Source organism: Opisthocomus hoazin, chromosome 4 (assembly GCF_030867145.1).
Source record: "Opisthocomus hoazin isolate bOpiHoa1 chromosome 4, bOpiHoa1.hap1, whole genome shotgun sequence".
NCBI classification, from domain to species: domain Eukaryota; kingdom Metazoa; phylum Chordata; class Aves; order Opisthocomiformes; family Opisthocomidae; genus Opisthocomus; species Opisthocomus hoazin.
The window spans coordinates 9,563,093-9,577,326 of record NC_134417.1 but is presented as its reverse complement, the minus strand read 5'-3'; the positions used below and the strand labels follow the sequence as shown (position 1 = coordinate 9,577,326).

General features: G+C 42.7%; 1 protein-coding gene across 10 annotated transcripts in view; it reads left to right on the top strand.

Moving 5' to 3' along the window:
* DOCK10 (dedicator of cytokinesis 10) overlaps positions 1-14,234 on the top strand; it is a 168,637-nt gene that overhangs the window by 54,804 nt on the left and 99,599 nt on the right. For 8 of the 10 annotated variants that reach the window (XM_075417868.1, XM_075417872.1, XM_075417871.1 and 5 more), the window contains exon 2: positions 5,974-6,093. In XM_075417868.1, the coding sequence (XP_075273983.1) occupies positions 5,974-6,093 (120 nt within the window). The remainder of the gene's footprint in view (positions 1-5,973; positions 6,094-14,234) is intronic. The other 2 variants (XM_075417870.1, XM_075417876.1) reach the window with 1 other exon arrangement.

The following is a 14,234-nucleotide window of genomic DNA, read 5'->3' as shown; positions in this document are numbered from 1 at the left end:
AAATCGCCCTGGACACCAAACTGCTGAACTGCCCGATGGTGAACAGAGACGTGCGCTGGCCCCACAGAAAAGCAAAAGCTTTGGAGACTCCACAAAGAGCCAATGGTTTTCTAGACTCAGCTTCAGCCCCTTGAACATTCAGGCAGCTGTGGCCAGCACGCCCCGGAGCTGCTGGGCAACCTGTATCACTAGCAGGTCTGAAGACAGGGTTAAATACAGGCTTTACGATACGCCTCCTCCATGTCATGGAGTCCTGGCTGTTCTTTAGCTTTGGTTTGGACAGGCTTGGCAAAGAAATATTTAATTTAAATTGGCCTGCCCTGGTGGAATAAAATTAACTACATATATTCACCATATATAAGAAAAAAATCTAAAGTCATGTATTGTGCCAGAGACAGTATTTAACTGGGGAAAGGAAAGGAAGGACAAGAAGCGTGAGAAGCACTTCACATTGATGTCATCCCAGAAAATTTAATAATTTGCTGTTGTGAGGTTTAGTCGGATTGAGTTTGATTAAGAGTACCATTGAGAAGTCTACAAAACATGAAGGAAGGTGATGCTGTTATTTCAGTAAGTGGCCCCTTCTAAGTATGTGCATTTCGGTATTTCAAATGTATACTAGAATGAATTGTAATTTTAGACAAGCCATAGATTCATTTATATTTCATCCAGTTCATCATTGGATGAAATATAAAATCAGAGTCAAGATCAGTCAGAGTCCTGCTTGATCTTGACCAGTCTGGCCATCACAACTCTGTTGACTCTTTATGAACATGCAGTGGATCTTCATGTCATGAAGATACTTTAGTCCAGATAACTGAAGGTCCATCAGCTTAAATTCTTTCTGTGTATCTGTTTCTTTAATTTTCTTCTTCCTGGCATGGGGAAGAGAAGAAATTAATTTAAACATCTGTATTAAAGTAAATAAATCTTAGGTACTCAGGATTTGGTATCTGGGAATAATACGTCATTAAAGCATTAGAAAATCATAGCATTTGATCTAGTTTATTTTTAGAATAGGGAAGTGCTTGGGATGACTATCGGGAGACAATTGGTCTCAGTTACATCAGTTCCTCCTTTAGTGAGTATTCACAGAAATATGATTTCAGAGGGATGATATATAAGTAATTTTATCCTATAATTATGAAGAGAAGATGGGTACTAGCATCAGTGCACAATGTCTGTGCAGCTGGAGACAAGCCGTTTACCATATCTGTTTCTGTAAACTCATTTATGTGGATATTTTTGGTCATTATTACTGGGGAAATGCTTTTGTACCCAGACCAGAAGATGATGTTGATCAAGTTGTACGTCACTGGTGGACTGTTTCACCCCTGTGAGATCGAGTAGTGATCATCCCTCTGTGGTGTTGGCTCCAGTGCTCATTAAAGATCTCTTCACTATTCCAAAAGAGTTTGGAAAAGTTGGTTCAACAACATGCAGGAGTATGCTCCACAGCGCTGTCAGGGTGTGAAGTCAGTGGTACTGCTGTGGTTGTTGTAGTAGGTGAGGACCTGGAGACTGCCTTTTACTAGATGTGTTCACAGCCATTTCAGTACAACTAAATGTAATTCATTGCTCACTTGAGATAGAGAATATAAAAAGCATTATAAAAATCCAAGCCAGCATAATTCGATCTTGGCACAGATTGCTAACTTGGTCTGTTTCCAGAAAGAACAGACAAGTTAAATTGAGAAGAGGCAGCACTGTGGTTATTAAATTAGCTTTAAATCAGCCCTACTCATTTACAAATCTCTGCTAGTTCTCACGGGGAGAAATGCACTAATCCCAACACTGCTGCTTCTGTCTGCCTCTGACGAGAAAACTGAGCGGTCGTTCCACGTCTTCTGGAGATAAACTAAGAGCTAAACCAGCTGCCACTTCCCATCAGCAATGCAGTACTAAGCATTGCAGTGCTGAGCGCTGCCAAATCCAAAGTACTGGCTCTACAAAGGATAAGGCTGGTGTCCACATTGCATACTCTTAAAGTTTGTGAGAACATGCAGAACTGATAGAAAGGCATCATGTTTACTATACTGTCATGCTTGATGTTGGCAGGGAATGCACTAGATTATCTCTGCAGTCAGTGTGTCAATGAGGATGGATTATTTCTTGCATCTCTGATTTAGGGGACTTGGCATAATACAGTATTGCATTTTATATGGGATTTTGCTGTAATGCCGCAGGAGGAAGAATGGCAGTTGTCATTTCGTCGATAGAACATCACCATAGATGTTGAAGTGCTTCACTGAAAAGTTTTGCAGTGTTTTTGATAATGTCACATCTACTTACATCACCTTATGTTTCGGATGTGTAAACTTTCTCGTAAGATTTCTCTGTTCACATCTGTTAAAATGTTTTCATTAGGTCACGCACTTTGCAGTACTGAGAACAAGGGAATTAGTGTTGTGGGAACAGTGATGTTCATACGCTCACTGTGTTTCTCTGCTTCAGGGTTTTCTTGAGTTGCGTTCTTGTCTCATGTAAAGAACTTTGCAGCTGTCAAGGAGAAGTTTTCCCCAGAGTGTTTCAGACAGCTATCAGGAGTGGCTTTCTGAGTGCTGCCAGTTTCTGAAAAGAAAAGAGAGGCCAATGTGACATAGTCTACCCTGCTTCCACCTGCATCTGAACATCTGTGTGATGTTAATTTTGAAGGAGATGTAGCTATGGTCACCCCAAGCTCGCAGGGATTTCCAGGGGGAAGAAGGAATACGCCTTCGTTCCCCCAGCCCCACCAAAAAAGGGTAGTTTCCATTGGTGTAGAGAACCTGCAAACGCTGCGCGTTTTTGTGGGATTCCCCCATATTTCAAGAGAAGTCCAGGATTTGTGGGATTCCCCATCTCTTTCTTAATCTGTACTTCAATAGAAAGGTAGCTACTTTATGTCATTTCTTTGTTTTTTTAAGAGAATTTGAAAGCTAACATTCATGACATTTCCAAGAGCATCTGACCTAGATTAAGATTGTGTTGACACATCTCTGGTTTTGAAGATTGGACATTCATGGTTTTAGTGGCATGTCTGACTTATTAAAAGTCAAGATTGTTGCAAAACCATTAGCCTAACAGTATCTGCTCTAGGAGGGGACGGTTCTCAGGGTAGCTCATGTCACAAACTTTCTGCAGAAAACATACATGTTTTGGTGAAACCACTACACAGGAAAAATGCCTACATGAAACACTTGTGTCTCATAAATGTCGCAGCATGTAATTTTTTGCTTTTACTTGTTTTCTTGTAAGAGGTTGTTATAAGGTTTCCTCCTGAAGGTAACAGTTACATTACTACCAGTTTGCTTTCTGCTAAACTTGAACTGAGTGAACTTTGTTTGCACCTGGGTATCATTCCCAAAATGAGTGGTACAGCTGAGATGGTACACTCAGTGTGCGCTGGTGTTTTCACGTTTTAACTCCTTGAAACTTATGTCTATATAGGAATATTTAATAAATAGATACAATGGTAGATTTAATGAAGGAGAGTCTAAAACTCGTGCCTAAAGGATGCTGCGGTGACTCAACACAACCTGAAAGGAAACGAGAGCGAGCTGTGCATGGTGAGATGGTTGGATGAGCCCATTACGTTCCTCTGGGGAACCGCTGTCAGGAAATGGCAGACTGAAACCTCACTAAAGAATGCCCCTGGTGCTCAACTCGAGTGTTTCTTGAGCAGGACTGGATAGTAATACGTCAACTGGTACTGGCGAGGGCCAAGTACCAGCTTGGGGCTGTCCAGGGTAACATGGCTGGGCTAATGTGAAATCTCTTGTGTCCTAGTAGGGTGCTGTGTCTTACCTGAACATCACACACTGGTATACAGTCCTGTCACAGAATCTAAATTAGACTTGAGAGCTGTTTCTTCCCATTTGGGCCTTTTGTGTTTTACAGTGGCCTTTCTCCAGATAAGTTTCATGTTTCTGTTAAACAATTCCAAGTTTTATATCTAATTCAACATCCCTTTCATAACTCTAAGGCAAGGTGGATAACTGTCTTTGTATGTCTAAAGATTCATCTAGGAAGGAATCCAGCACAGTATCTGTGTGTCAGAATACCTTTTTATTTTAGTCATACAGAGAGATCTTTTAGTGGCTTTCTGGGAATTGATAGTTAAAGATACACCATATTTAGGTAAGTCAAGTATTGCTTCTCTTTCCTCCCTACCTCTCCCATGCCACAGTAACATTCATGAACCAGTTTGGGTTCATGAACTCTTGGGAAAGATCTTCCGAAAAAGTTCTATTTATTACTGTTATGTGTTGATCTTGTCTATCATTTACAAGTCTTTAATGTCTCAGCATCAGTAGATAGTGCTTTTGGCCTGTGAATGCTAAATACTAATGATTTTTAGAAGTTTATGAACTCTTAAGCTGGCAGATGGGACTAGTAGTTAATAGACTAAGAAGAGAGTTAATGGACTGAACTGTTGAAGGAACAACTCCAACTTTTTAAGTTGCATCTACATTCTTGGGAACTTTCAAGACTCATCTGGATAAGTTCTCAAGCAGCCTGATCGAACTTGCCCTGATTTGAGCAGGCTGGAGTAGATGACCTGCGGCTCTCCTGAGTTATTCTGTGATTCTGTCATAAGGTGTTCAGCAATTGAATAACTTTTTAGGAACGTGTGTATCCCAGTGTTTTAATCTATGTTGTGTGGCTGTGCTACTGATATAGAAGTAAACTTTTCGTAGGTGCATTTGACACCAAAGGGAGTCCTGAACTTTATATAGAAGGGAAACAGCGTTCACAAGGGCTGAGGAGAAATCTGGAGATGACTATAATTAGTCAATAAAGAGCAGGAACTCTCTACAAACAAAGTCAAAAGAGGGAGAGACTTGTGTATTTGGACCATTATATGTGCCATGAACTATGTGTGAATGATGTGTATATATAATCAAATATGATGGAGAATCATGAAATTGCCCATTGAAGAAATTTGGGTTTTGGGGATGTGAAATCTTTCTTTTCCAGTACACCATGCTTTTGGTTTAGTGAAGAAGGAGGAAAGGAAACTTTATATTGTTCTGGACAGCACAGTGCGAGAACAGTGGGTTAAATACAACTTACTTAGTGTCCACCATAGCATCAGACTGAAAACGTGTTCTGCAGAAGTGTTTCTGCATTTGCTTTCCACTCGTGTCCTTTTCGTTTCGTATCACCTGCTTTTGCATCCCTGCTAGCGGTTCTCTTGCCCTTTCTCATTTCCTCTTTCTGGTGCTTAAATCTTTGAAATAAGCAAAAGTTGTCACTCCAATACAAGACTCTTCATTTGTTTAATGTATTCCAGCATGTCAGATGGGCTTCTCTTTTTCTGTTTTTGGGTTGTATTTCAAGACAATGTGACTTTACTTTTGTTTGGCTGTTTCTATGGTGGTTTCTTACTTTACTGCTGTTTCGGGCAATAGTAGTGCTGTTACGAAGATACTAATCCCGTTTCTGACAAGAGAATCCCTGAGGAGGGATGGGTGCCGGATAGTTTGTTCCAGGACTCTAACCTTGGATTATTACCAAGTAAAACAATGTGGTGGCACTCACAAGCTACCAGCAGTTCAAGAGGTGGGACTGTGCAAGCCAGTGAAGAAATTAGTAGGTTCCTTATTCTAAAATACATTAGCTCAAAGTCATATTTATGTTCAGTTCAAACTGCGTCCATCTATTTGCCTACATGTATATATAGAGAAAGAAAGAGAGCGTTCCTGGGAAGCACAGGTAAGCTAATGTGGTGGGTTTGGTCTCTGTAGTGAGCTGACAGATTGCTCTGGAGTTATCAGCTGGAGAGTGACTGTTGCAACTGGCCCGACTTCCTCGCTTCCACCGTTCTCGCATGAGCAAACATGCAACAAGCTGGGAAGAAGGGAGGGGGGAAAGAAGTTGTTCATAATTCAGTGTAAAAAAGGAAAAGTGGAGCAGATTGCAGTTTATGAAGGGGGAGGAAGGCAAACTTGAGCGTAGAGAGATGACCTGATCTTTTCTTTTTTTCCACAGCAGGAAAAACCCAAACTCTTGGAGCCTTTGGATTATGAAGCTGTTATCACAGAGATTGAAAAAAATATTGGGGATAACCAGTTTAAGGATCTGATATTATTCCCCGATGATGACTTTTCAGTAAGTACAACACAAATATGTATTATTCTTTCTCTTAGGTTTGTCTGTTCATTTATTTATTTTATCTTCATTGCTAGAGGGAAAGCCAGAAGTTGCCCAAGGGCTCTCTAAGATTTTCTTAATTTATACGCAATGCTTTACTTCCCTCCAACCAAATTAACTCTATTTTTTTCTCTGACATCTGTATATGAGTGAATTTACTGTTCAGGATTAGATAAATCTCAAAGCCCTGGTTGTTCCCAAATATATTTCAGGAACTCAGAAAACATGATATTCCATAACGTATACTTCTCTGCTCACCACAGTGGTAGTTTGGCCAGTGCTGGAATTTCTCCCTGCTATTATAATCTAACTTAATCACACTTCCATAACTTACATCCAGTCTTTATGATTGTATTCTGTTTAATGTATTTGGCCACCAGAATCAGACAGCCTGTGATTCCCAGCCTTCTGCTCAAAGTCAGACTTTTAAAATGGTGGCTGTGACATATTTCCAAGCTGTGCAGTTGCAGACATAAGCTTGCACGAGAAAGGTAAATCCAAACAGACTTGGTTTTTGTTTAGTTTTGAGGTTGTCTCAAATTATTTGCCAGTGGGGTTTCAGATCTGGCATCCTGAGTGGTGGGGATGCAGAGTTCCTGGTGCTGAGGCAGGCTCCCATGGTGGGATGCTGACAGGCAGTGGATACCGGATCCCAAGCCATGGAGCTGCCTGATCCTATCCCAGGTGCCCCACTGCTTGTCCTGGCAAGCTGCAAAAAAATGGAGGCCCTGGAAGTCCAGGGCAGCCTCACTGCAGCAGTGATGGGGCAGCTTGGGCGGGCAGGGGCTGCCTGCTGGGTGGCTGGGGGGCGTGCTGCCGGGCATGTCAGCTGGCAGATCGCCTGCATCTTACAGCAACTGCTTCACAATCAACAAATCTCTGTAAAAGATTTAGCTTTTGATGAACAGACATTCTCTAATGGAAATACATTTCAGTTTGTGACGAACTGTAACTGCTGTGTGAGGGCCCTTCCCATCAGCTCATGGCACTGCTACTGTCCGGTGGGGCTGGCTTAATCTAATCGACTGCTTTGTTTTACTAAATGGCTCTGTTTCCTTGGTGGCATTAACTGAGTTAATGTGCTCATGGGATTGAGAGAAAACTAAGCAGGATAGATTTCCTCATCATCATTAATTCCTTTATCCGTCTTGCATGTTTGTGAATTTATGAAATTGAAATTTAGCATTATAAAGCTGACGAGACATACTGCGTGCTGTCACGAGGCCCTTGAGCCCCTTGATTTAGAGTAGCTGAGCTCAAGTCAGCGGAGCAAACGCGCTCAGTGAAAGAAGAATCATGTCCTGCTGCTCAAGACCTCTGCCTGTTGTACCATATTTTCATATCCTTGTTTTCATTTCGTTTTGAGCAGTTGCTGCCTGGTTTTCGGTAGCTCCTTCTATTTTGTTTCCTCTGTGTTATGCTTTGCAACTGTTCTGCATAATCTATTTAAATAAAAAAGAGAAGGGGGGGAAAAAAAAAGCTAAAGACACATGAGAGAGGTGGCCTGTACTCACAGAAGAGTAGAGGCGGTGGTAGGGTCTTCTACCCTTTCGACAAACCTGTCTCATTTCTTTGTTATCTTCTGTTGAAGTCAGCTGCAGCAACGAGAGCCTGTGCCACCAGACAGGACCGCAGAGCTTTCATAGCAGCCGGGTTTTTCAGCTACAGTGTCTATTTATAGCCCTGCTCCTTCCTGCTGAAATATCACCTGGGCACAGAAGTCTGGGTCAGCCATTTGAGTAGAAAGAGATCCACGTCTGACTGAATTAGGAGGTGCCCAGGCTGGCTCTGAGCGTTGTTTGATGTGATAATGCCCCAGGAAATGGTGGACGTTACTGTTTAACTCCGAAGGATTGCAATTACTTCACACTTCATGGCTCAGTGTTGCTGCAGCCCCAGACTGGGCCTGTGCGTTAGCACATCCTTTGGGCAAAAGTCTCTTCAGAGCGAAACCCCACTGAAAGAATTAGCTGAGGCAGTGAGCATAAGCGAAAATTCTGCTCTTAATAATGATTTCCTATTGCTGGATCTGTAGTATGCATCAGCCATGGGTCAATTATCATCATAGCTGCTGTACTGTCTGGTCTTTTGTTTTGTTTCAGAATTTCTTTCTCTCTTTGAATGCAGTCCGAAGAGAATGCAGTTATTCTCACTAGACTGTTGCTGGTCATTTCCAACGTCTTACAAGAAATCTGTGGAACAGCAAAGTATTCTTGGTATCAGTCTAACCTGATAGACTGTATTGCTCCATCTCCCTGCATTTCAACAGAAGAATACAAGACGTATATGTTAGAGATGCATTCTCTGGTTTTACTCCAGCTGGGGGAAAGATGCTTCACTTTTTTGTAACTGTGCTGAATAATCCTTAAAAAAAAAAAAAAAAAAAACCACGTTGATTCACGTCAGTTCCATTTCTTGTTTTCGTAGCAATACCTTGCTTGCTAGCTCTCCTCCTGCCTGCCCGAAGTCCAATTTCCCTTTGAGAAAAATCATGTCAGCTCAGCTTCATTTTTCATCTGCTCCTGGATCCCATGAACAAATTACCCTTCTGCTGCTGTGCCGTGAAATAATGGCCAGTGGGAATTTCTGCAGCAATACAGCAACTGTGTGGAGGAAGGATCTGCAGGACTTAACAGGAGCTCCCTGTCCCATGAGTACGAGCTTGCACTGTCCTGCTTGGTGTAGTAAGGGGGAGGTGATGGGCTTCCTGTTGCGCTCATAAAAACACATGCTTGGTGGCAATGCTGGTAGGTTTGCATCCTTGTCACTGGGTTACCCTGCTCCATTCACCTTCTGTTCCCCAGACCTGGCCACACTCTCCCTTGACAACTGGAACCGCTGCTGTCTGGTGTTCCTGTTTCTTACTTTTCTCCTACATGTTTACCAGAAAGGGGGCTATGAAAGAAGTGTGACAGCTTCCTTCACATGGGTCTCCCCCTCACCTTTTAGCCTTTCACATCTTCGTCTTGCACAGATTTTTTATCATGCATTTGTACTTCTGCTTCTAAGCACCTTCATGTATCCAAGTAAAATGCTTGCTGTATCCTTTCATAAGAATTTTTTTATCCTTTCTTCATGTCACCATCCTTAGGAGATTCACTGAACCCCCAGCAGTTTCTTTTCAAATCTCTCCAGGATTTCAAGTCTTGAGTAGAATCATCGGTGCCCTCCCTTAGCAGCAACAGGCTCGGCACCCCTTTGCTTGTGTGGAGGTTTAGTAACTAAATATATGTTAACAATACATTAATAAATATAAGTTAATTGTCATAAAAAGGTAGCTGAAAGTATTTAATAGTTATTTCAGTTTTATATGGTATAAAGGCACGTTAAACTCTCTGGGTCGTGAAAATTTGTTCCTCCTTCTCTCCCTGTCTACTATTTTTTAAATCTCTGTTTGAAAAGTGGAACTCAGACTTTCTTAAATGCATTGTGTAAATATGGCTGAATGTCTGATTTGAACCTGCAATAGAAATAATAATTCATTGCCTAAATTTAGGACAGCTGTAAGATGGCAAAGCTTACCTGTGTAATGCAAAACCTATTGAAATTCAGTCTGATATGTGCTCCTGGCTCTTCTGGGCTTTTGAAAGCCCACCCAGGTGCCTTCCAAGTATCACAGAGGCCTTAGAAGAGGGGCTGATTTGTGCAGTGCTGACACTGTCCATCACTGCAGGTGTGACTGTTTCCAGGCTTCTGTTTTTTAGCTCTGAACAAGGAAGAGCCAAAATCTCTGTATTTTTCAGATTGTGAAGCCTATACTATTCTGATGTTGTGCAGGGACAAAAGTTGTTCGTTTGTATACAGAAGTTCAGCACAGAACCAAATGCATCTTTAAGGCGAGAGGGGAAGAGCAGGCAATGACACTGCCTCTTCAGATGGAATGGAGCACGTGTGCATAGGGGCAGCTCTCAGCACAGGACTTGAAGCCTCCTTGGAAATAACTCTGTAAACCTGACTGATTTCAAAGATCAAAAGAGTTACAGTGGTGAGATCATCGCATTGGTTATTTTCAATAGCATATGACATCTCCCACTTTCCCATGTGATAGGCTGTAGCTGCTCATCTTTAGAGGAGCAGAAATTGAGTCCATTATTCTCATGACTAACGGCATATGGGGTATCTTTGACGTGCAAGTTATCAGCTGGTGGGAGCAGGAAAGCAAGGGGTATCTAGACTTAGAGAGCACTCCAGCTATTTAAATAGAGAGCGCTAATGCAGTCAGCAAAGCAAACACTCTGTGGGAAGAGCATAGCCTATCACACCAACTGTGATTCGGTGAGTGATGGGGCAATATCTCTCCTCTGTGCTTGCTTAGCTTTTGCTTTGCCCTCATCCTCGTACCTCCTCGGTGAGATCTGTGCTGGGACAGCAGAAAGCAGCCTGTTGGGAGCCTCGTATAACGACAGCATTTGCATGGTGGTATTTGTACAGCAAAGTTGCATCTTACCCTGCTTTTTAATTTGATGGACTAGCCCACTACAGTTTTTGATAACGTTAAGTAAATCTGTTTACTTGGATGAAAATGGACCTGAGCAGCTTTTCTTTAGAGAGATTGAATCTAAGCATTAACATAGAGGAACATTTCTGCCCGTGTGTGGTTAGCTCTCTTAGAAGGGCTGCCTTTTCAGGAAGTAAATATAATCATCTTTGATGCGTGCATCTAAAGATTTAACCACTGGTAACATGCTTTCAGACTAAAAGCTATTAGAATAGATTCAGAGAGAAAATACCTGAAATGGCTAATGGAGTTTGAACTCCATTTTCAAATACTAAACTCACCGTGTCACTGGGAAGTAGACACTGTCTGAAAACATTGTCCCTAATCCATCATTGATAAGGAACAATGTAAACTTGTGGCTTTCAATGTAGAAACTGGATGTAGCAAGAGGGGGCACTTAATTAAATTGCACCTTATAACTAATCAAACACCTGGGGCAAACAGTTTATGCAAATGAGACAGCCTGGCTGAATGCCAGAAATCGTTGTTGGATATAGGTTATTTATTTAAAACAGATTTTAAAAATTATTCAGAAGAATTTTGGGATTTAATGTTTTAGGCTGATACTTGCATTATTTGATTACCACAGTTTGCATGCACAAAGGAGCAGATAGTTGGCCTCCGATTTGAACAGACAATTGCTGTGATTACCTAAAGATGAGAAACTTAGGCTGCATTCAAAGCACATTTCTAAATGCTGAATTCTGTAAGTAAAATCCTTTATTTTTTTGATTATAATGCTTTCAGAAGTGCTTTGTTGTTGAAATTTAGTTGTTGTTGAAATTTAGTTGTTGTTGAAATTTAGTTGTTGTTGAAATTTAGTTGTTGTTGAAATTTAGTTGTTTTCTGAAGTAAAAAGATTTTGGTGAGTACATGCTGTGCCTGATCAGCCTTTAAGAGCATTTAACTTTGGAAGTAATGAACTATGAACAGGAAGTGTTTTTGTGGCAAGGCTTTTGCAGCTAAGTGGTTGAACGTGACTAATTCTCAGAAGGGAAGTGCTTTGTAGTTTTTAAAACAAGTTTAAGTATAACAATACACAAAATTTTCCATGTCCCAATTCTATGTAAAGAAAACTGTGATATTCTTTGGCAAAGTCTGCAAATGTGACAAACCCAATGTTACCCGTTTTCTCTGTTTTGCACAGCTATGTTTCTTTCAAGTGCAGTCTTGTTGAGAAGGAAAGTGGGGGAGCATACCACAGGCGAAATGTCGGTGGGCTGGAGTTACATGTCTTGTTCAGCTACAGTCTTTTTAACAAGCTGTGTAAGGGAAGGGAGGCACAATGACCCCATTAAGGCAAATGTTAGCTGTCTTGGTCAATGTGTTGACATCTGTTGATGAGAAGTGTTGTATTAGGTAAAAAATTTTACTTACTGTATGTCTTAACTAAAAAAAAAAATCCCGGAAACTGTCTTCTGCGTAATATATGAGGCAGAGAAGTTTTGTTACGGGCAAGCAGAAGAGGCTATTGGTCTCTGCAGCTTTGTCACCATCCCGAGAGGGTCAGTGCGAGGTACGGAATGCATCACATGTCTCCTCTCTTGTGGCTTCCCACTCAGCTTTAGTCTGGAAAAAGCAGGTGATCTTCAGTGGTGGTGATCTCATGGAAGGACAGTGTGCCTGCTTTGTGGCTGCTGCTGCTGGCAGCGGGGCCCTGGCCCTGGAGGAACTGCATATGATGGACCTGTCAGGGGCCCGTGTGCGTTTTCAACTGTGCTCAGGGATTGCATGTTCTTGGGACCGCTTGAAAAAAGGAACTTAAAATGTCACATGTGTGAAGTAAAAGTAATGGAGCATGTTCCACAGACGGTGGGTACTGCTGGGAAGTCCCTAAGCAACCAAAGATTCAGACGTCTTCACTATTACTAAATGTGCCCTGAAAACTCATACTTCTCCATCTGCTGTCTCTGTCACTCATAGACTGAATGATTGTGTAAATCTCCACTGCATGCAGGCTTTGGTAATACAGCTGGGTAGAGCCCAGGAACCCACGTTGAGGAAACTGTGCTTAGTTTGTCAGAACAACAGGGGTTTTTTCACTTTGTGGTGTCTACGAGGCACCATCATCATCTGTGGGAGCCAGAGTGTTTTCATCATGTTGTATCCTGAGCTATCCAGATGAAACAGAAAAAGTTGGGGGAATCCCATGATGTTTGCATCTGCCCGAGTGATACATGCCTTTCTTTCATAATTACTTATACGGAAAGTGATGGGGGGAATCAGTGTGGTCTGTGTAAGCTATAAGTAAAAATGCAGTCAATAATATCCAGGCAATTGTCGCACAGAGTCTGAGTGTGTCAATTTGTAGAGAAAAAACATCACTTTCTAATCTGAGACTGCGGATTTGGAGGAAATCCTCCACGGGCACAGCAGATACTGCAGGCTGCTTCGTGTCATTAGTCAGCAGTGGTTTGTCATACTAAACCAGTTGTATGCCATAGGCCTTCCTCCGGAAATCACGTGCCTTTCTATCATGGAAGAGAAACTGAGCTTGGGAGATCAGATTCATCTTGGTTTCAGTCCTTCGTTGTCTGGAGTGGTGGAATTACTCCATTGTAACTGAGAGCATAATCTGGTCTCCTGGGGTTGGATTTTTGTTTTCCTTTCTAATGGCAGAGAAAATGAGTGGCCAAGATCTGTGGATTAATTCAAAATACCCCACAGCTTCCTCTCGTGTGACTTTCGCAGAGTGGCTGCCTTGCCTGACCTCGGCACAGAGGCCCTGGGTCACAGAGAGGAGCACTGCTGGTGGCCCTGGCCTCTCGTTGGCCTGGTGGGAGCTAAGGGAAGCTTGGCTCCTTGCGGAGACCTTCTGGAGATCCACTTCTCTGTGTGGTTTCCTGCTGTGGGGCTTGATAAGCCAGCTCAGCTGGCAGCTGCTGTCAAAAAAAAATGGCTCAATTTGTGCAGCGTCTGAGTGTGAAAGGAGGCTGCAGAAACCTCAGGAGTCCGATGTCACAGAATCACAGAATGGTGGGGGTTGGAAGGGACCTCTGTGGGTCATCTAGTCCAACCCCCCTGCCGAAGCAGGGTCACCCAGAGAAGGCTGCACAGGACCTTGTCCAGGCAGGTCTTGAATATCTCCAGAGAAGGAGACTCCACCACCTCCCTGGGCAGCCTGTTCCACTGCTCCGTCACCCTCAGAGTGAAGAAGTTCTTCCTCATGTTCAGATGGAACTTCCTATGCTTCAGTTTGTGCCCATTGCCCCTTGTCCTGTCACTGGGCACCACTGAAAAGAGTCTGGCCCCATCGTCCTGACACCCACCCTTGAGATATTTATAAGCATTTATAAGATCCCCTCTCGGTCATCTTCAGACTAAACAAGCCCAGCTTCCTCAGTCTTTCCTCATAGGAGAGATGCTCCAGTCCCCTCACCATCCTTGTAGCCCTCCGCTGGACTCTCTCCAGTAGCTTCTCATCTTTCTTGAAGTGGGGAGCCCAGAACTGGACACAGTACTCCAGACTGGGCTTCCCTAAGGCAGTGTAGAGGGGAAGGAGAACCTCCCTCGACCTGCTGGCCACACTCTTCTTAATGCACCCCAGGATCCCATTGGCCTTCTTGGCAGCCAGGGCACACTGCTGGCTCATGGTTAGCTT